General features: G+C 29.8%; 1 protein-coding gene and 1 long non-coding RNA gene across 2 annotated transcripts; both read right to left on the bottom strand.

Moving 5' to 3' along the window:
* Positions 1-350: 350 nt before the first annotated feature.
* LOC114386873 lies at positions 351-2,271 on the bottom strand. Its single transcript, XR_003661190.1, has 3 exons — positions 2,046-2,271; positions 1,774-1,911; positions 351-457 (listed from the first exon to the last, which is right to left on the bottom strand). It is a non-coding gene; the product is annotated as an uncharacterized LOC114386873 (long non-coding RNA).
* An 11,206-nt stretch (positions 2,272-13,477) lies between these two features.
* LOC114387454 (phosphatidylinositol 4-phosphate 5-kinase 6-like) lies at positions 13,478-18,234 on the bottom strand. Its single transcript, XM_028347648.1, has 9 exons — positions 17,930-18,234; positions 16,672-17,843; positions 16,219-16,386; positions 15,826-15,991; positions 15,201-15,317; positions 14,937-15,130; positions 14,671-14,813; positions 14,513-14,588; positions 13,478-14,115 (listed from the first exon to the last, which is right to left on the bottom strand). The coding sequence occupies exons 2-9, from the start codon at positions 17,781-17,783 to the stop codon at positions 13,836-13,838; spliced, it is 2,256 nt and encodes a 751-aa protein (XP_028203449.1). The 5' UTR covers positions 17,784-17,843; positions 17,930-18,234; the 3' UTR covers positions 13,478-13,835.
* Between the last annotated feature and the right edge of the window lie 5,299 nt (positions 18,235-23,533).

Genomic DNA, 23,533 nt, shown 5'->3' with positions numbered 1-23,533 from the left:
CATCAATCCCGTTTCACATCAATAAATTAATCACCATTCCACTAATAACTGAACAAGATTTTTCAAGGGCTTGTAATACTTTTACTGAATCTGTTGTTACTAATATATCGTATTGTTTATATTACCCCAAAGATACTGTCATAGGATTCAATTCAGACATTTAGTTGCCACACTGGTTATTAGGAGGTATACTTAAGGCTTTCTAAAACTAGGTTTTCCCCACTACAAGCCAAGTCTACTGCTGCTTTGACATATTTTTCTAATGCTTTCAAATTCAAATATGATGACAGAGACACTTTCTGCCTTGCAGGTGTCTATGGAGACTGTGATGGTGAATTGGTGGATGAGGAGTAAAAAAGTGTAACTAAATAAATCACTTGCCTTCCAAAATTTGTGAAACATCTATGTTAGTTGTCTCTTAGTGTTTGCATCATGCTATCACAGTTATCCAACAAACCTGAAAAGTGAGTCAGCTAAATTAAGGTTAGCTTCTGAAGAAGGCTGCTCAAATTTGGCCCACAATCTTATAATTCTAGACATTACTAACTTATAATTGCATCCATTTTTGTATTTGATTGTAATTTATTTATCACCTAAAATATTTAACAGTATTTTTGAAAAATTATATCATTTTTCATGAAAATATAATTAGGTAGCTTTTGAATTAGGTTAGGTTTTGAAAAAGAGGAGTTACTGATGTGCAAAAGTTTTTCCTGTCAAAAGTAGTTCAAAAGTATCGATATACCATCGATCCTTTTTTTTTTTGCAACTCAATTTTTTAACATCCATGATTTATATATTTTTTGGCTAAACCACATGTTTAATTTTATAATTTTTAACTATTTTAGAAAATTTAAATAATGTTGAAGAAATATTTTGAGGCTTAAAGGGGCCATGAAACCACTACTTTCACCTTCTCTCCATCCCTGCTGTTTGGATTTTGGAATAGGAGACTTTGTAGTGAAAAATTTGGAAGAAAACTAAAAACCAATGGGAATCTAAATAAGCAAATGTTCCTTTATTTTGGGACATACGTATAGTTTGGGAAGGGTCAGGGTATACAACAATTATCTCTCTCACAAATTCCTTTTAAAATATTAGAAAGTGTGTGACTGTGACCTGTAACATTATTCTCAAAGAAAAGAGTAAAGCATCCATCTTGGTCTACACATGTATGAGGCTAATACTATGATTGTCACCTGTAACATTATTCTCTATAGGTATGAGGCTAATACTATGATTGTCTTCTACACATGTAATCTTTCTATGTGAAGGACTAAGATAAATATATTATTTAATTGGAGTAGTAACTGGAGAAATAGATTTTAGTCATTACATCCTTTTCTTTGCCACAATCACCTACAAGCCTACTACTAGTAGATAATTTTTAATTTCTGAATACTTGAAAATCAATAGTTCTGTTCTTCAAACATTGCATGCAAGTACATAAGTAATAAAGCACTAGTTACAACCCGTTAACTCGAGTAGGTAGATAAATAATGAACCATTGCCATAGCGCATGGTCTTTAATCACTTTTAAAATTGCAAAATTATTAAATTAATCACACAAACATATGCTTCAATTTTCAAACAACAATTATGTGTACAATGAAGAAACCCCAAACAAAGAATGTACAGGATAGCATGTACCTTGTTAGTACTACACTCGTTCCCAGAAAAGAAACAAAAAATGGTCCAGCATTACATAAACCATACAGTCCACACGATTAAATATTAAATAAAAAATAATGAAAGGGAAAGAAGAGAAAATACCAGCAAGGCGCAATCCAATGGTCCAACATACAACAAGTAATCACCGGTTAACACAACTAGAATTCCAATGCAGTAGAATAATGAGCATATATTGGTCTTCTGGGCACGTCGAAGCCTTGTCTTTTTGGCCTTGATAACCTGCATTCCAACCAACACAATCAAACATGAAGCTACCCAAACTGAACCACAACAAAAACAAATCAAAAACCAAGAGCAGAGCATTTCACATAACACCACTAAAAATGCACAAAATTAAAATAAAATTACGACACCTAAACATGAACACCTCCTCTGACTTGAAATTAGCCCACCACGCCTTCAAGTTTCTATAAAACCTATTATGGGGAGACAATGCGGGGGACCTTCGATGGCACTCAAACAACGGGCACGAGATACGGCGGCACGAAAGCTAGATAATAGTGGGGATGAGGGAGCTAGGTTGGGATGAAAGAAAATGAGGGAGGTAGCTAGGTTCGCACAAAAGTCATGGGAGCGCGAAAATGCTAGGGCTTCTTGGTAGTAGTCAATACGTGACTAAGCAAACAAAGACGGTCTTTAGGACATAACCGTCTTTGTACCCTAGTAAAAATTTACCATTCTGTCATCCCGTAAACTCTTCAAAGGCGATTTTACGCAAACATGTCCTAACGTTTGAGTTTATTACAAAAATGTCACCGCAAGTCTTTCTAAGATGGTTGTCTACAACCGATTTAGAATCAACGACGTAAATAATAGCTTTTCTAGTAATGCGAAAGAACATTAACACGTGACAAGTTTCATAAAAGAGTTAACATGCATTTACATATATGAAATATGCACATGTACTGTTAATCAATTTAATCAATGTATATCAATAAATATAGATATCCATATGTACATATCATCACACAATTGGCATTAAAAAAATACATGTTTCAAAAAACTATGTTAAAACTCTATAAATTAATAATATTAGGACCGGAGAAATTTATTAATTTAGAGAGTTATTAATTTATCGATAAATTAATAATTATTAATTTAAAGAGTTTTTAAGTAATTATATTGTACATACCAAACAAAAAGACAAATTAGTCTATGTCTCTTAGAATTACGTGACAGCGAACCTTGGGACTCAACGTAAATTAGTAATTACTGTGTTCATATGCATTGGAAATCAATAATGACTTTTGAAGTACACTAAATGTAAACAAGAGGAACAAATGTGTTCAATGTATTCTTAAGCAAGTTTGGCATATATAAATTACATAAATGTGTTAGAGTATTCAAACCATATCTCACAAATAGACTTCAACTTTAAAGGAAAACAAATAACTATTGAATCATATTTCAATAGAGTATAATATTTTTTTTTCAGTTTCTATAAATTATTAATTTATGATTTTCTTGGGACCGAAAATTATAAAAGGATTTCACGAAAAATTATTATTTTATTATTTTATTGAGTTTTTTAATTTTTTATATTGACCTAAATCGGGACCGGACAAATTTATTATTTTAGAAAGTTTATTAATTTACCGAGTATTAATTTAAAGAATTTCTAGAATATGATAATCATCTACACAATTTGAATTTACTATCCGAAACATGTTAGGACAGAAAAGTTCCAATGGTCTCAAATAAATATCTATAATATATAATCAAAACCATCTAAACAATGAGGATGATCAATATCTAACGCATATCATCGTACATGTTTTGAATGTTGTTGATATTATGTACAAATAAAATAATATATAATGCGCATGATATTTACAATAGCGCATAACAAACAAATATATTAAAGCTTGAAAAGAATTGATGTGACAAAGTATGACAAAGAGAATGCTCATCATGTACAAGTTACATGTAGTTCAATATGGAACATATATTGTACAAGAGAAAACAATAATAATACTCACATGGATCGGACTGTGCAACTTTTGCAGTCTGAATGTACCGTCATAATAAGCCATAATCTACAAGCAAAATAATAGACAGTTTTGTCACATTTCCAAAAATATAATTTAAATACAAAAGATTCATGCCTATGATATCAATTGATAGAAAAAACATATTCATAACTCACGTGGCGGAATAAAATTAGATTCATTTTTTTTTATCAAAATTATATTACATCACATAAGATGTTTAAATGTGTATCTATCTTATATCATAGAAATTCTTCATTACAACATATGTCTACATCCGGCCTAACCTCTTTTATCAACTATTTTGAGAAGCCAAAAAAAAAAAAAAACTCTTAAAATTTTTGTCCTTTGGTACGGAGAGAATATGAAAAGAAATAGTAACTCTTATCTCAACTTTCTCTCAACGTGTGCAGGCCAAGGCTTCATTTATAGCAGCACATTGTAAGAATCACTTTTCCTAACCAATTGGAAGCCACTATCTCTCAACCGATTTCTAACGTGAAGTTGTCCCCGTTTCCAACACCAAATATTTTTTAAATTATTTATCTTTATATTATTTATATTTTTAGTACTAACAAAAAATATAATAATATTTCATTTATAAAATTAATTAATTAATTAATTGATCATATTAAATTTTTAATTTAATTGATAATCAAATATTAAATAGTTTATTTAACAAATATTAAAACATACTCATTTATGTGATCGTAAGTTCAATATTAAGTCAGTAATATATTAATCAAATTAATATATTAATCAAAGTAGACATCTAATAATATTCCTTAACGTTCAAATAGCATGAAATAATATTTGTTACTTGCAATAACTAATAGAAGAATGATGTAATATTTTATTTTTTTCATTTATAGCTCTGGATTGACTCTAGAATATGATATTCATGTCAAATTCAAATAAGTTAATCAATAAATTTACTTAGTTAATGACTTAAGAAACTCATTTATTCATTCATTTCATTTTCCTTGCCAAGGTTTTAATTTTATTATAGAACTCAAACTCATTACCTAGAGTTGATGAATCCTTTTTGAATAATCATTAACCCTACAAGTATTTATTTATATCCAATGTTCATTCAACTAGTGTTATAAAACATTAAGTGTCCAAAATTTAGATATAAGAAATGACTTGTTAATTACTATAATAATCTCATGTCAAAGAAAAATTTACATTTCTTGTTGAGAATTACCTATCGACAATCCCTAAGGTAATATCAACCATTAGGAAATCTCATTTGAGTCAGTTCAATGATCACATCCCTATGTGCATAATTTATATGAGTAAATTAATAAAAGAGACATTAATATCCATCCAATGAATACTATTACACATATATTGATCTACCTAAATTATTTTCTCCAATACACAATAATCATATGATCAAGAATAATTTAGATTAAAATTATAAGAGACTTGTTTTTCATATTCATAATCTCTATTATGATAACAAGTCTTTAATTATAATCAAGAACTTTATCAAAATAACTATTTTATCAAATAGTATAAATCTGATAAAGAAACATAATACTTTATTATAAAAGCTAGAATTGATTACATGATAATTTGACCTTGGGCATACACATGTATTCCCAACAATCTCCCACTTACACTAGAGTCGATTACTCATGTACTTCTTTCCTACTTCCCGCTTATGCTTGTGATACTCTTTTATGCCAAGTGTCTTGGTTAATGGAAGTGTCGCGTTATCCTTCCCTTCTACCTTTTCAATCTTAATGTCACCGTGTTCCATGATTTCTTTAATAAAATGATATATTCGTAGAATATGTTTGGACTTTTGGTGTGACGGTGGTTCTTTTGTTTGAGCAATTGCAAAATGATTCTCCCATTGAAGGAACCACACCATGTTTAGAAATGAACTTTTTCATGCAAACTGCTTCCTTAGCTGCCTCCTCACATGCCACTATGTACTATTTTATCAAACAGTTTAAATATGATAAAGAAACAAAATACTTTATTATAAAGGCTAGAATTGATTACATGATAGTTTGATGTTAAAAATATATATTTATTTCCAACAACAATATAATCCTGTTGAAAAAAGCATTACTTCTCAGTTGCATAATTCGTGAGGTCCCACACAAAAGATAATCAACTTCTACTTACCAGATATGACAGACTGGTAGTAGTTCACTTTCAATCTACAATGGGAGGCAGATCACACAGTTGGCTACACACACACACCACAATTCCTTCTTTTGTACACAATACTGCAAGACTATGAAAAACATTGAATTAGTGAGAAACAAGATATATCAAAGATAATACAAGGAATTAGCATCAACATTATTGTCATTAATCGATAATGTATAAAATATAAAACCACCATGAACATGCTTACATAGAAAACAAACAAATAACTTCTTTTTAACAATCTACCTAGGTAATTATCTTTTCTGCATGTCCCTATCCAAAAACTGATTAAGGCAGTCATTAGCACACCAGTAGTAAGAAGTGCACCTGAAATTAACACAACATACTTAATCAAACTCAACTAAACAACATAAGTTGAATGACAAGGACAACACAATCATAAAGAACAACCAGGTCCAATCCAACTACCGAAACAAAACAAAAACATTAAGATTAGCCATCTCCAATTCCCACGCAATGTAAACTTGATGCATCCCTCAATGCCAATTAATATTCCATCGCACATTACAATTTAAATTTCAAACTATAAAATTCCTTATTTCTTCCTTTGAAAATCCAAATAGAGCCAATTGTATCTGCATATTTGTGTGCAGGGAGAAAAGGCGTTCATTACACTTACACCCCATGTCCTTCACATTTCATCAGTCTAGAAAGAAAAAATAAATAAATAAGAGACTCCTTTTTCACACACTAGAAGTGAAAACTCTAATGCCTAAGGTACCATATTCATTTCCTAAATCCATTAGCAACCAGAGATCAGCAACAACAACTTAATAACTTGATTGATGACACTCAAACTTGGTAGATTCAACAATTAGAATAATATTCAGCAACCTAAGTAAATTTGTTGCACTCACAAACCATCCTTCATAAAGCAAGGTCACAGATTTGGTGTCTTTTTGGTGTTCTATCATTTTATATGAGTGAAGTATAAGTTTTGGATACTCATGAGTTTATCAGCTCCATTCCTATATTGTTTTTCTGGATACTCATGAGTTGTGGATACTCATGAAGTAAAAGGTGATCACCTTCATTCATATATTGTTTTATCTAAAAATATGGTAAAACCATTACATGCTCTGGGTACCTTAGAAACATCCAAAAAAGAAAAGCAAAGAAGATCTGTATTCTATCTTGAATTTTGGATAAAGATGTAGCAACATTTACTCCTGATAAAATAAAAAAAAATCTTGAACAAAAGTTGCACCTTGCTCAAGAAGCATAAACACCAAATCAAAACATAAATGATAGAAATTGAGCATAAGATAAATTTAGTATAAAAAAAACATGGCATCATTATACCAATTAATACTCTAAGGAAAGTATAACTTTTGAGTAAATAAGCAATAGTTACTGAAACAAGCTTTTATGACACAAAGCACATAATATGCGTGTCCTGAGTCTAGACTACAAAATGCTGAGGAATGAAGATACTTTCAACACAATACAAATATAGTTGACTATATATATATATATATATATATATATATATATATATATATATATATATATATATAGTTGACAAAATGTAAAGTTGCTTTGATTAGAGGGCCTTGAAAAACTACCATATCTTACATAATTCAATACTACACCAAACAACAAATCATTTCAAACAATTTTTTGCATCATAGAGTGACTTCACCTTACCTAGTTTAGTTCATTTTTTTGGGTGCAAAAGAGGTCTAAAAGCCCAAAAACTACAGATAGACAGTACGAGATTTAGGAAGCTCTATTACATCTTTAACCTACTTTAGTTTCTTGCATCTAAGTATTTAGATGGGTAACTATGCAACTTCAAACTTTGAAATATTTTCTGGAATTAACTTGACTATCCCTTTGTGGGCCACTTATTCACAAAAAGAACAGACATTAATGTTATATTAAAGGAACAATGGAAGAATTAGTTAGAATTGATGATAACAAGATAATACATTAGTAACACAATCATAAAGACAAAATTTGATCATCAAATACCAAGCACAATAGTTGTAGCATCGTCACAAAAACAGCGTGATTACAAACTATTATTTTCAAGCTTATATAGCTTAAGCTTGACTCGATTAAAAAATCCAGTCTAACTTCAAGTTTGAGCTTGTTTATTCAACTACAAAGAGTTCAAATGATCAATTAACGTGTTGAATTTAAACAATACATGAAAAGCTAAGTTTAGTTTTATTATATCCCTAGCTGTAACAATTATCATGTGATTGAACATCATCAATCTTCCATCAAAACAAAAAACCAACTTATTTCATGGACCTAAACTAAACTTCCCTTTAAATTTCATATGAGTAATTCTTATCCCTTTCATTTCGAACCAAAAGAGACTTCAATTACCACACTAACTACTCAAACACGAAACATAAGGGAAAAAGAATTTAGGTTGATTTGTTTCCTGCATATTTCCCTAAATAGAATTATTCTAATTCTATAAACTTATTTACTGTACAATTATCATTCAAATACAACACATGTTATTCAGTCCAACACACGTTATTCATAAACTTTGATCCATGGTAGCAGAAAATAATTGGGTAAACTACACATTTGATCTCCCTATTTTAGTAAAATTGCGATTTTGGTTTCCTTGGTTTCTAATTCAAACATTTGGTGCCTCTTGTTTGAAAAGTTTAGAATTTTGGTGATGCTGTTAAATCATCCTCAATTGATCAATGATTGCATCCCATTCAAAGCAAATCATCCTCAATTGATCCACAACAAAGAAAAATGAACAAAGGAAAAAAAAAACCATTGCAGCTCTACGTAACAGGCTTGGTGATGACATTCATGAGGGTGGTATAAGTCTAGAGACAAAAGTTGAAATTACCAATTGCGTCAAAAATCCCTAAAATATGTTTGTTCATTAATTATTTTAGAGGATTCAATTATTGTATAGTTTCATGTTCATACGAAGTTGGCCACAAATGCACAAGCAATTAAAATGCTAAGAATAAAAGTCCTAACCCTTATCATTTTAACTTATTTTTCTTGAAATCCTTTTGGCATACATTGAAACATGACTTTGTGAGGGCCATTCAAGAATTCCACCAAAAATTATAACATTCCAAGGGGAGTTAACTCTTCTTTTATTGCTCTCATCCTAAAGTTAAGTCAAGCCTTAAGCAACTAATATCTTCAAGACCAAATAAGGAAAGAAAAAGAGAAGCTTACCTTTGCGAACACTTGCAGGGCAGGACAACTAAAGGGCACGAGGCCGAGGTCATGGTGGTGCGAAAGTCAAGCCAACACGCGACACGGAGGTCAGGGTGGTGCAACAAGCTAGGGTTCCTTTGCAGAGGTCGTGCGAGAGTCGCCAGGCCAAAACGTGACGCTAGCTGAATGAAGAATTTTGAGAGAGAGGGATTTTGAGGTTCAATGAGTGCGCGACAGGAATATGATTTTGAGGTTCTTTGTATCTCACGATTTCTACAATGGTGTTTACAAATACACCGTCTTAAATAAGTTCCACTTAATTGCGAAAATTCCCTTGCCTAACCTACTAACACGGTGTTAGAAGTAAACATCGTTGTAGAAGTACCATATTTACATAAATGCCACCGCACAGTCTACTACGACGGTTTTGTTGCGACCGACCTTGAAGATGTGTCGTAAAAATAGCTTTTTTTAGTTGTGAACACAAAAATGATTTTTTTTTTGTTTTTTCTTACAAAAGCATTTTTCTATATACACTACCATATATTGAGTTATAATTAATGTGTTTAAACAACTCAACTGTCTACTATCTATATTGAATTTTGTTGGCATATCTTAATCCCTTTAAAAGCTCATTTTCTAAGGTCAAAATAAGAATTCGACATGATATTAAGCATTACTTAAATTTATGAAAGAGACCTAAATTTATATGATGCTAGTTCTTGTGAGTGATGACACATGCATGGAGACACGAACAAATATGCGAGACTCTTCTGCGTAGGCACCCAAAAATTTGGACCACTGAAGAGGATGTACATCTGTGATGGAAAATTAATACTCAACTCCTTTTACTTCTCTACGAGAAAAAAGATAAACACAAAATAAAAATAAAAAGAAAAGACTTGAAATAGTGAGTCCTAAATTCAAATATCACATATATGCAACAAAGCCATTAAGACTATTTCTTGTAGAGATATGAAAAAAAAATATTATTTTTAGTTATATGAGTGAATCCATCAATAATGAATCATTAAGGTTGACCTAGTGATAAATGATAATGATTGGAAATAGATGTACGAGACAACTCTAATGGGAGTTATCTTCCTAATGCATACAATATAATAATTAGACTTGATTTGGACTTGATAGGTCGACTTGTTGGTCTAAGAATCGGGCACTCAATCGGTCTGAGTCACTTGTTAGATCGGTTGTGTATGCGACTCGATTTGACTCAATGAGACTCAACCTTGAACCGGTGACTCAGTAACCCGATTGACTTAGTGGACTATACATTTTTTAGTTCTTTTTTTTTTCAATTCAACATCACTCATGTAAGAAAATTCAATTTATATTTTACACTTGTATTATTTATAGATTTTTATATATTTATTTACCAAGCATAACCACATTTTTAAATTTAAGATGATAAAATTATTATCATTTTTTTATTTTCCCTCAAATTATTTGTGCATATTATATTATGTCTTTTGTTATACAACAATGATTGATATATATATATATATATATATATATATATATATATATATATATATATATATATATATATATTTAAGTTTAGCTTAAAGTTATTTATACTGAATTCTAAAATAGATGTTTAAAATTTTAAATAAACATAATTATATATTCTTTTAAATATGTTTTACTAAATTTTAAATTTTAAGTGTATAAAGTTACATATTATGAAATTATTTAATTTTTTTAATATAAATCAAATTATATGGATTAAACGGTGATTTAATGGATCGATTCTTAATCCAGTGGTCCAATACTCTGCCCAAGGCAATAACCGTTGGAAATCTAATAACATTACATACAGTAATAGCAACTCACCGAAGTTTCTCTTTTGCATTGGAGAGTAAGTTGGTGGGGCCCATTTCAAAAGAGAATTACCAGCTGCATCAAGTGTTTCTCTTGTTGTAAGGTCGTCTATTTGCAAAGTATATTATTAAAAAAAAAAAATGGAGATGACTTTGAAAAAAACCGGTGCGGTGACAGATTTTTTTTACTCAAAAACTTATCTAAAAAAAGCATTTAATGTTAACGTTAAAAATATAAATCTAACTGTTGGATGTAAAAATTTGTTAACGTTTTTTTTAGGTAAATTTTCTTTGCTAACGTTAAAACCTATATATAAAAAAAGCATTTTAATCACATTGAACCGTTATATAGTACTTTTTTTATGGTTAAACTCTTGAACGTTATACAATATATAGTTTGTGGTTTATAAATCATACATTTAGGTAATATTTTTTACAACAATTTTTCTGATCTGATTTCATCTATTTAATCTCTTAAATTTTATTGTTTGTATTTTCTTCTTTTTACACAAAAATGAATTTCAATAATCCCAATTTTTACTTCAATTGGATGCAAAATTGGCAACCCTCAAATACTCACAATGTTTAAAATCCTCCTCAATCTTCAAATTTTTCAAATAACTCAAACATGAAGATTTTTTCCCCAAATTTCATTCATTAGTTTATTTCCACCAAATATGTCTTATATGGATAATCCATTTGTAATGTTGTTGGACCAAAGTGAAATAATTTTTTCCTTCCTAACAATTAGTCTCATCAAGTTTGGTGGTGCTTCAGAGATGATCAACACATGGAAATTGCTATGATTAACACATGGAGATTGTTATGATCAACAAGTGCAAACATCCGTGAGATTCGTACCAAAGTCTCAAGTTCCTTCAATTTCCTTCTAAATTAACTTGGAAAATGTTGCAATCAATAAAGATATAAGCAAGAGTGATCATGTGAATTCTAAACAAAGGCTTACAATGAGTGAGGATAAACTACTCATTAGTGAATGATTGAATGTTTCAAAGGACCCAATTGTTGGGGTTGATCAAAAGAGAGATGACTTTTTGTCAAGGATAAAAAATTACCATGATAAAAACCATGTTATCTGACGACAAAGGCTAAAAGCTCATTGGACAAAAATGAATGGTGTAGTTCAAAAGTTTTGTGGGTGTTACACACAAGTGGTATGAATACATAGAAGTAGATAATGAATGCATGAATAATATTGCTTAATATGATTATAGAAGATGATAGAATATGATGTCAATATTGATTGTTCATATGATGGTCTAAACAATGATGTCTCAATACAAGTTTCTAATGGACATCATGATGATTTTAGAATATATTTAGAAAGAAAAGCACATATATCACAGAAAGAAATATATCATCATCTTCAAGCAGGTTTAGTAGAGTATATTTGAAAATGTTTTAGACGCGAGAATAACAAAACTTGAACTATTTTAATGATAAATTATTTATGTTTCTTTATATATTTTAAAAGTTATTGTTAATTTTAATTTGCATTACATTTTATGTATTTTAATTTTGAATGTTAAATTTTCTTTAATTAAAATTTATTGTATATTTGTTTATTATTTAAATATATTAACTTAAAATTAGGATGAACAATAAAATATAAAATATTTTTTTTTGGAATCCATTTGAGAAAATTTAATGAGTTTATTGATTGTAGTAAAAATTTGATTAAGTTATTTAAAGTAAAAAAATATGATGTAACATCATAAGGAAATGTAAAATATTATTTAAAAAGTAATAGAGAAATTTTGGTAAGTTTCTTGATCGGAGATATTATGAGAACTTAAATTTGATCTTTATTATTGTCTTTATACCAAAAAAAAAACAAAAAAAAAATCAATCAATAATAGAAAAAAATCCTTGAAGCTAAAATGAGCCGTGCATTAAAAATAGATTAAATAAACCAATTAATCACCAAAAAACGAATAAATCTCGTAATATTTAGCCTCGACTATATATATATATATATATATATATATATATATATATATAAGAACACTTCAAAACTATGTTTTGACTTGTGAGAAACAACCAATGCTGGTCTTACTCTAGCACACCCCCTATACAATAGTTCTATTAAAAGTACACATAGGGTGCAGATGCAGAAGATTAGGTTCGCATTTCTAAGAAAAATTCAGCAAGCCATGTTGTCTCGAGACCTTGTCTTGAAAAATTACCCATTTCGAGCAAGGAAAACCACTAAAATAATTTGGTGCTTAAAAAATCTTGTTCATAGTACTTTAGCCCTTACAAAAAAAATGTACAAAGTTCCTTATTAGTTTGAAATTCTTCATATCTCTTCTACCAATCTATCGAACATTGCAATTTTGCTTGAAAGGAGGGTATAGTAAATTGCCAAAAAAACAAAGCAAAAGCAGAAACACCCTAAAAATGTTTGCATAACATTTCCGTTCATTTAAATGAAGGGTCACGAAAAAACCATACTATGAAAAAGGTGCACCACTACACAAAATTGAGTTATTAGTTAACTTACAATCAAATTCCTTCCTAAGGTGATAAAGATGATCCATACATTTCTGTAGACAAAAATCTTAATGCCCTTTATTTAATTTTCTGTACATTTTTATTCAGCGCTGAGACCCCAGAGGCTCACCTGGGATATATTATATATATATGTAAAAAAAAAGTTACAAAAAGAATAATTTCCAATGCTGTTTGACCCTTTCTGTTGATTCATTTACAATTGGAAAAAGGCTTGAGTAACTCTGAACAACATTGATCTAAACTACAACATACATTAGCTGTGACTATAATTAATATAAAATTCACAAACTGTGAGAGGGTGAAGATGAACAAATTTCAGAAACATGTAACCCCTCCTGTCTATTATCACAGAATACCCTCCAACTAGTATGTTAGTGGCCATTCTGTGCATGGATATATCATTGTGATGGTTAGTGTTGTCACTGCAATTTGAATATGTTTAGTCCTCTACAAAAACTCTGAAGATGAAATCACGAAACCGTCTTGAGTATAGCCTTGGATCAACTGCGGAGATTGAAGTTGGATCATATTGAAATGATTTGTAAGCATGCTCAAGCTTTTTGCTAATGTCATAGTCTTGTAATATGTCGATGATCCCGAAAAAGATGATGATCTCGTATAATTCCCCAGTTGGTTCTCCAACCAGCTGAGGAGTGTCACAACTTTTTCGCACTGTTGATTCAGCCCGTGCTGGCATGTTTATACCTAATTGAACCCACCTGAAAGATGAACGAGAATGCAAATGTTTTCAGAAAAATGTGAACATTCCAGACTGAAGAGAATCCATGTATGAATCTATGATAGTAAAAGCTTTAGTATTGGTGCAAGAAGCAAGATAAATATTTATACAAGTTTGAGGGCAAAAAAAAAGGAGTGCAGAAAATGTGATGAAAAAAGCATCAACAATGAATTCATCAATGCATGATATACTAGGATTACTGCATGCATGTTGCATTAGCAAAATAGTAACTGCAAAACAACGCATTGCCTAAGCTATCAGAACTTGAGTTATTGAAAATTTGAAACTTATGTCATGACAAATGCATTGCCTAAGCTATCAGAACTAGAATTATTGAAAATTTGAAACTTATGTCATGATGTGTTGATAGACTATACCGACTAGGATCTACTACAAGATGATCAACATCCACTCCAGAAAGACGAGGGGCTCCATCATCAAAGTTACCATGGCCTGCAATGTAAGTCCATGTGTTCAGAAAAAAAATCATGTTGAAAATATAATCAAGAAAAATCCATCCAAGACAAGATCTAACCAGTTGGGGTTTGAGTGCCTGGACTGTAACCAGAGGGAGTGACATTATCACTACACGACATTCCTCGAAAGTGAAGACCTACTAACATACTGTAATCCATGATCCTCTCGTGTTCCAGAAAGTCACAGTCTCTGTCCACTTGCCTGCACAAATGAATGTTAGGAAATATAGCATGTTATATTGACATATGCATGAAACAAGCAAGTGCAGTGAAGTTTCCTAAATGGGGTACACAGTAATGGATGCAACAAAAAGTGATAAAGTACCTGCAGAATTCTTGAAACCAAGACTTCCGCAACCGAAATATATAATTTAGATCAAGGTCCTTGAGTGTTGTTGTAGGCTCTATTTCTGACTCGGGTTTGTCAGTTGTGCGACCGAAGGTCGAACCTTTTAAGTCAAAGCGCCTATGGATGGCATATTGTGAGCAGAATAGATTTCCCATGATAACAAATCGTACCTGAAATTTATAAAGGATGGTTAATTATACATTTTTGTCAAAGTAGAAACCTATCCAAACTTCGGATTACCTTCTTCTGTGCAGTTCCTGTTAGCTTAACACAGTGGAGACCAAAGAACTTGGTGACTAGAGTGTTCTCAAAAGCCCGAACATGTTTGTAGTAACCAGGTAGCATTCTCAAGAAAACCTGCAATCAATTTATATAGTCCTGAATGAAGTATCTTTTAGTGGATAATAAAAAAACCTTTGTAAATTGTAATGAAGCAACAACCGAAAACCATCACATCAAAGACAAAGAGACCTGTTACAGTTGTAACCAAGTAACTTGAAAAAACTTTTAAATGATTTCTGTTTAAACAAACTTCTCAACAAAGACTTGCAAGAAAAGAAAATAATAGATAAAACAAGTTTGATTTGTTTTACCTTATTTCTTCTATAAGTACTTGTGGAGAAGTTATTCAAACCGAGCCATAATGTGCAAGTTTATGATAAATTTTCTGAATATATAGTAATTCTTGCTCTTTAGTGATACTCAAAATTGTTGCACTACTTCTCTGAAAACTTGGGATTACTGGTGAAACTTTCTAATTCTTCAAAAGCAAGATGAGCAAAGTGTATGATTAGGACTTAGGAGAATTTCAAAACCTCAAGGCTTGTATTATATCTAGTATCTAGCCAACTAAAAGGGAACTCACTTTTACTTCTGATTTCTTCATGGTCTTTATCATGTACCGGTCATCATTGGTCAAATAAAAAAAGCTTCCACTTTTTCCAGGGGAAGAGAGTTCCCGAAGGGCATCATTCCCACATAATGATATCATGTAATCAGCAGGATCTACTTTGAACAGTTTTCTAAGAGCCCTGCATATATATATATATATATATATAAAATAAAAAATAAAAAAAAAGACAGATGAATAAAGTTCTAACAGTCAGACTCTGTGGGATACAAATCCACAAGAGCATACTCAACAGGTTGCAGATTCAGATACAAAACACGGTTCACCTACTTGATGAACAAAATTTTGGTGGACTAAAAAAAAGAGAGAACCATTTATTTAGTCTTATGAGTTTGATCAAAAGCTTACCTGAACACTACTGGGCAGTAGTCTTTCCATCTAAACTCGCAAGAAGGGTGAGGTGGTGTGTGCTTGGATCCTTCTGGTGGAAATTTAGTCCACACTTTTTCTTTAGGATCAAATGCAGAAGACTTCAAATCAAGAGATGTACTTGGAGCAGGTCTTCCAACAGCATGTCTGTGCTATGGCACAAGAAATTAATAATCGCGCAGTTAAAATAAGAATCATGGAAAGAAATTATTGTTTTTCAGAATGCCATATTATCATTGCACCATAACCATTGAGACAAACATTTAAAATAAGCTAAATCCTCATATCCTAGAAGATACAAGGTATCAGTCTACCACTCAAACAGAAATTAAAAAAAAAAGGAAAAGAAAAGGCTAAATGTTTAACTTTTTGAGACAAAAAAAAATGAGAGAAAATAAACACAATTCACATGAAAACAGCTGTGATCAGTACCTGATACCAAGCTGCAGATTAAGCATGAGCTCATAGTTCTTATGCCCTTTAGAAATAGTCTCTCCCTGTCTCTTTGGAGCCTTCAACCTCAAATGTGGCACTCTTGGAATAGAATTATCTACCTGAGAACTCCTTGAGACATCATAGGAGGAATAAGAACCATCTTCAGAGCTGTAATTACTAATCCTTGCATCCACTGACATCCTCTTTGGCCTCCCATTCCCATCAGTCCCCTTCTTACACATCTTATCCACCTCCAACATGTTCAAACTCTTCTGTGAAGGGTAAATTGCCACCTTCTCAAGGGAACAAACACTGCACTCCACCAAGTCCACAGAGAACAGCTCCTGAGGATCCCATTCCAAATGACCAGCACAAGAGCCAGAAGGGTAATAAGTCCCACTTTGCTCCTTTGGATCCTTACTCCAAACCCCAACATAGAAACTCCCATCACCACCCCACCTGAATGTGCCATTCCCCATAGGCAACCCTTCCTCCCAACAACCATCATACCTATTCCCATTGCTCCACATCATGGTGCCATTCCCATAGAACAAACCATTCCTCCATTGTCCAATGTAATGGTTCCCATTCTTCCATTGGTACCTCCCATGTCCATTCTGCAACCCTTTCCTCCATTCCCCATCATAGAAATCTCCATTAGGGTAACTCTGAGTCCCCTGGCCATGTCTCAACTCCATTACCCAACAACCCTTGTAGGTGTCCCCAGAAGACCCTATGTAAGTCCCTTTTCCATCCATATAACCACTCTTGAAATCACCCTCGTAGGTGGCACCACTAGGCCAACTGAACCTCCCTTTTCCCATGATGCCACCCTTTTGCCATTCCCCAACATACATGCACCCATCTGTCCACAAATACTTTCCCTGGCCATGAGGGCCATTGTTGTCAAGCCACTGGCCTGTGTAGAAGTCACCATTGGGGAGAATCTTCTCAACCTCACCAACAATAACATTCCTTGCATCATCATCATCATCAACATGGGCAACAGACATTGGTGTGAAGATGCTATTAGCCCTCTTCTTTGGACCTGCTGATTTCCTAACTGCTGCTTCCCAAGCCTTCACAAAGCTTGTAAGCTCTTTGTTCATTCTTCTCTAAAAGGCTTCAACTTTGCCCCTTCCACCCTCTTTCCCTCCCTCACACATACCCTACAAGAAACAAACAAACACCCTTTGGCCTATTCATTCACCCATCAATGAACATGTTGTGAGGATAAAAATAATAATAATAATACCTGTTGTGTTGTGTATGTTGTCAATGCACAATGTTGTTCAGAGAAGAAGACATTTTTTTTTCTGAAGAAGAAGGAGAAAAATTAATTAAACAAAGGGAATGAAAATTGACAAAATCAAAATCCAAAACCCAATGCCAAGTTTGTTTCTTTTCCCCAGATTTTGGTTCCTAATTTGGGTTTGTGAAATGGGTTGAATTCAGATTTTGAAAGAAACTGGTGCTGTTGGATTGACAGGGAAAGCAAAAAGGTTGGTTGGAACCAGTAACTGGCTTTTCTTTTCTTCTTTTTTTTCTTTTATTAATTTTTTCCTTGTCTTTGTTTTTATGTAAATTTTTCTTTTTTTATTATTTAAATGTTCACTTTAATTTTTGTCTTTATTTTATTCTCTTTCTTTATTTAATTTTTGTTTTGTTGGGTTTCTTTCTTTAGATTGAGCTCATCATTCTATTGATTCCGAATTTGGCTCCTAAAAGCAATAGCAGACTTCACAATTGGAAGAATGAGAGGAGAGCATGTCTGTCAATAGCCATTTTTAGCAACTTACACCTAATTTTAGTTTTGTCTTTCTTCTTTTCTCACAAAATGTTCAGCTTTGCCTTTTGATCATAACATTTTTTTCGTTTATTTCCTTAATCCTTTGGTACATGGTACTATTTAAGAAAAATTGTTTTCTTACCCTTGAAAATTATTATCAAAATCTTTGTGCACTAATGTTATTTTTTTCTATAATATAAAAATAATTTTTTTTATCTAAATCACATTATCTTTTATTCAATTAACTTAAGATGTGATTTTAATTTCTATAAATATTTTTTTTTAATTTCTAAAAAAATGGTCTCATTTTAAATCTCATCTATGAAAATATATTATATATCAGTCTTTGTTTTTATAAGCCAAGAATCAAAAGGAAATGTTTTTTTTTAAGAACGATGACCATGTTTTCAAAAATGAGAAATTAAAAGGATAATATCTATTTTTCATAGACTAAAATTAAACATTTTCCTATTTAAAATTACTAAAAATATATTTAGCCTTTTACTGAATTGTTTGATTTGAAAAGAAATATTTATATTTATATTTTTTTCACCTTTGTTTTTTATTTTTAAAAATTTATATAAGAAATAGTGATAATAAATATAATAGAAAATAAAAAATATATATTTCCACTATTTACTATATAATATTTTGAAACAAGAAATTAAATGGGTTGCAAAACTTTTCTATCAAGTATTTAATGCAATTACACACTAAGACTCGATATCTCCAATTAAGCTGGAACAATTCTATACTAGTTGTTCTGATGCTTAATTATATAAATAAATATTTTTTAACGTATAAATTTTTAATTTATGATAAAGAAAATTCATTTTTCATACAAAGTTGTTTTTTTACTACTGATAATTTCTTTTTAAAATATTAAGATTCAATTTATAAATAAAGATGAAAAGGATAAGTTTGAAAGAGATAAAAATGAAGAAAAAAAATCCCGAAAATGATTTCACTGAAAAATATGTCCTAAAATGTTTTTATTTAAAATAGAGAAAGATTCATTAAACTAAACAAACTCAAATAGGTATAAGCAATTAAGCATAGTTGAATGTTAAATGTGAGTATCACTCTTTTTCAAGTTTTAAACCGTAATTCAAAATTTTATGTAAAACTAATATTATTTTAGTAAATCTAAATAACATGCTTTGATTTATGGGAAAATAGGTTTGAACTCACAATTAAAACTGTTTTATACTCTATTTAACCATGTGTAATAAATTTGTTAGTTTTTATAATAATTATTTTAAAAGTTATATTAATAATAATTTTTTATTAAATAATAATATAAAATTATTTTAAATTGTGAATACATCATGATTACAATCTTAATCTTTCAATGAATTCACTTAAAAATAAAAAATAATATGTGACATTAACTTTGTGTAAAAAATAACAAAGTGATGAAAACAAAATATGAAACGGTGGTGACTTTATTTCTTTGAATCTGTATGTATATAATTTTGTTTGATGTCACAAGCAGATCACTCATTTTATATAACAAACAAAATGTCATTGAGCATTGGCATTTCAGAAGTGTTGCATTGAAGTGCCAATTTTTTCATGCCTATTGTTGCCAAAACATTTATTAAAGATATGCAAGTTATAACCCACCTACACAGACTTTTCAAAAGTGAATGAGTTGTCGAGGAGTGTGAAATAAATTTTGTACCAACCTATCATGAATCATAAAACTAAAAAAGGTAATGAATTATTAGACAAATTAACCCTAATGTGTTTTTACACAGAGATAAGTATTTTCTGCGAGCTAGAGGTAATTTTGTTCATGGATATTGAATAAAGATATTTTGACAGTCACGTATTGTGCATGTTTAAATTATAGTTTAGAAATTTAAGTTTGAGTTAAATTTAAGTTTGCAAACTGAGTTTGTAAAAATATTCTAATAATTATTTCTTTTAAATTGAGTTTTCAAATTAAATTTTAACATTAAACATACTTTTAGGAAAAAATTAAATATAATATTAAACTTATATTTTTGTCCAAACTGAGTTTGGAACTCCCCACACGCAAATCAAACATCAACTTAGTTTATTTTTATCGTAACAAGATTTTTTAACCTGTAAGGTTCTTTAATTTTCTATATATCAATGGGTTTGGATAGCCAATATTAGATAGTAATGGAAATTTGTCACGTAACAATTTATTTTCTTTGCAAGTAATGGAGGTAGCTCAAACCATGATTACATGTAGAAAAAGGCCAGAATTAATTAGTATACGGGGAATATGTGTGCTGGTCGAGTAATTATAGTTCTTCTTCATTATAGCTAGCTAGTAATCATTAATTGATTTTATGTTTTTATAATAAAATTTTGATAGCAAAAGAATAAGTGCCGATTTTTTTGTTACGTCAGAAAACATGGAGCCAATAGGTGTTGGCACATAGTATGCAACATATAATTAGGATACATATGCATTGTAAAACAATAATGGATAAATATATATGTGTTAGTGATTGTATCTATCATATTATATGGGATGATGTCACATGATATTTTTATATTTATTTTTTAAAATAATAAATGTAATAATAAATATATTTTATATCATTTTAATTTTTTATTTATTAATAATATCTATCTTTTAAATAATTACCTTAATAATAACATATTTGTTTCAGCCAAATTAATAAAAAATACTCTGCAACTAAACTTTTGCACTAACTATTATATGAATTTAGTTTTTTATATAAGTTTTATTTGGTGTATATTTTAGTTCAACAATGATATAATAAATTATTATATTTTATAATAATTATTATAAATATTTACACAAAATTATTTAATAACGTTTTTTACTATACTAAAATTTAGGTCTTACATATAAAAATGATATAATATTTTATCATTGATGGAAAATATCCCTCAGTCCATGAATATTTGGTTGAAATTTAATGAAGGAAAAATCATTTATTTATTTATTTTAATAAAATTTCGTTTCTTGTGTCATTTATTCATGAAAAATATTTAATGAATTATTATAAAATAATTATATAAAATTATTTAATAACATTTTTTTAACATATTAAAAATTAGACTTTACAAATAAAAATTATACAAGATTTTATCATTGACAAAAATATATTCCTTCGTAAATATTTGATTGAAATTTAATCACCCAAAATTATATATTTATTTATTTTAATAAAGATTCATTTCTTATAGCCTTTATTCACGAAAAATATTTAACAAACAAGTTGTTTTTGGAACTAATTTAATTAAAAAAAAGAATTAACCATAATAAACTAAAAATGAAATATATGCAGGTAAATGACTAAATATATTTATGCCATCTACTTTATTTTTTCCTTTAATTCCAATGAAAATTAGATGTCATTTTTTAATTACATTCTTTTACCGTGAAAATATTTTTAGATAACGTTTAAAGATTAAAAAGGTAAACTAAATAAAAATAATAATAATTTTTTTTGTAATTAAACAATTTCCCTCAATTTTTATTATCCCAAATCAAACATGTAAATAAAAAAAATAAAAAAAATAACTAAATTAAATTTTTTAAAAGAAAATAGTAAATGAGCATACAAAATATTACTAAAGTAAACAAAGATCTTATCCAGGACAACACTTTCAATAATAATATTTTTTCAAAAGTATATGTATATCTAAAACAATATATTTAAATATTTACTAACATATATTTATTAAAATTTAAACTAAATAATTAATAATACATTAAAATTTTAAAATAATATAACATTTATTCAGATAAATTATAAAATATAAATTTAATGTCCCGTATAAGTCGCAGAACACTAACCTAATAGTCTAGTATATTATACATCATAATTAATGTTCTGAGTTAGTTAATCAGAGAAATTAAATTAAATTTCCATCTCATCATTAAAAAAATATTAAGATATTCACATTTTGGACACCATCGATCTCTAATAAATTAATAACATATAAATTCTAATGTAAGATCCATATTTTATTTTATAAGATGAAAAAAAATGCATTCACTAGGGCACTTTTCAACAAAATTCTCAACTATATGAAGAACATGACACTTTTAATACGATATTACTGAATAATGAATGCAGTTAAATTAGCTATACAAAGTCGCCATTATATTTTTTAATTATAAATATGTTTTCTTAAATATAGCTTATTAATACATCATTCAATGGTGGAACAGAGAGTGTTTCCTTAGAGCCGACCCTGGTTTCTTTCACTTCTTTTGTGGTGTTTTTTTGTTTCTTCTGTTTGATTTCTCCCGTTGAGGTAGTGTTTTGGTTCTATTTTATTATTGGCCATCTTCTCTAACGGAGGTTGTCACCAATATCCTTTGGTGATAAGTAATAACCCTCTTCCATTTCTTAATTTAATGATCATTTGAAAAGGGTTTGATTTTCAAAGATGTCTTCTATCATAGTAGTAAATTTGAAAGTTATGCTTTGGTTTTACTCAAATTTGTTGTATATGTTTGACCTTAAGGGACACTTAACTTTAAGATTTATTGAGCAAAACTTTGTATTGGTAGATGGTAGAAACTTTGAGTGGAGAATATCAAGACACGTTATGCTCAATGAAAAAGACCCATGTAAGTTTTTTTGCCCTCAGAATATTTCAAAAATGTTGGTTTTAGTTTTTACAAAAATTCAATACATTTTTAGTTCTAACATTCATTAAAAGTAATGTAGCTGCAGTCCTTAATCAAAGACTAAAAACACATGTTTCTGAATAAATGTAAGAGCTATAAAGACGTACGAATTTTTTTTAAGGGCAAGACGTATGGAAGTTTTATAGAGACTAAAATTAACATTCTAATATATTTTGAAGAATTAGAAACATAATTTATCCTTTCTTTGTTAATTTTTACTCCCATTTTACTTTTTTATTTGAAGAGTATAGGAGTTATAAACTTGTAATGTTTTTTTTTTGTCCTTTTGAGTTATAAACTTTGCATTGGTAGATGGTAGAAACCTTGAGTGGAGAATATCAAGACACCTTATGCTCAATGAAAATGACCGATGTAATTTTTTTCCCCCTCAGAATAGTTCAAAAATGTTGGATTTAGCC

Source organism: Glycine soja, chromosome 15 (genome assembly GCF_004193775.1).
Source record: "Glycine soja cultivar W05 chromosome 15, ASM419377v2, whole genome shotgun sequence".
NCBI lineage: Eukaryota > Viridiplantae > Streptophyta > Magnoliopsida > Fabales > Fabaceae > Glycine > Glycine soja.
The sequence above is the reverse complement of the archived record's forward strand: the minus strand, read 5'-3'. Positions and strand labels throughout refer to the sequence as shown.

Bases quoted from the DNA above. Each gene is read 5' to 3' on its own strand.
- LOC114387454 (XM_028347648.1), bottom strand. From the start codon at position 17,783: ATGAACAAAGAGCTTACAAGCTTTGTGAAGGCTTGGGAAGCAGCAGTT. The intron at 15,318-15,825 runs GTGAGTTCCCTT...AATTGATTGCAG, and splicing joins TGAAGAAATCAGAAGTAAAA to GTTTTCTTGAGAATGCTACC. The intron at 14,589-14,670 runs GTTAGATCTTGT...CTTACATTGCAG, and splicing joins AGGCACTCAAACCCCAACTG to GCCATGGTAACTTTGATGAT.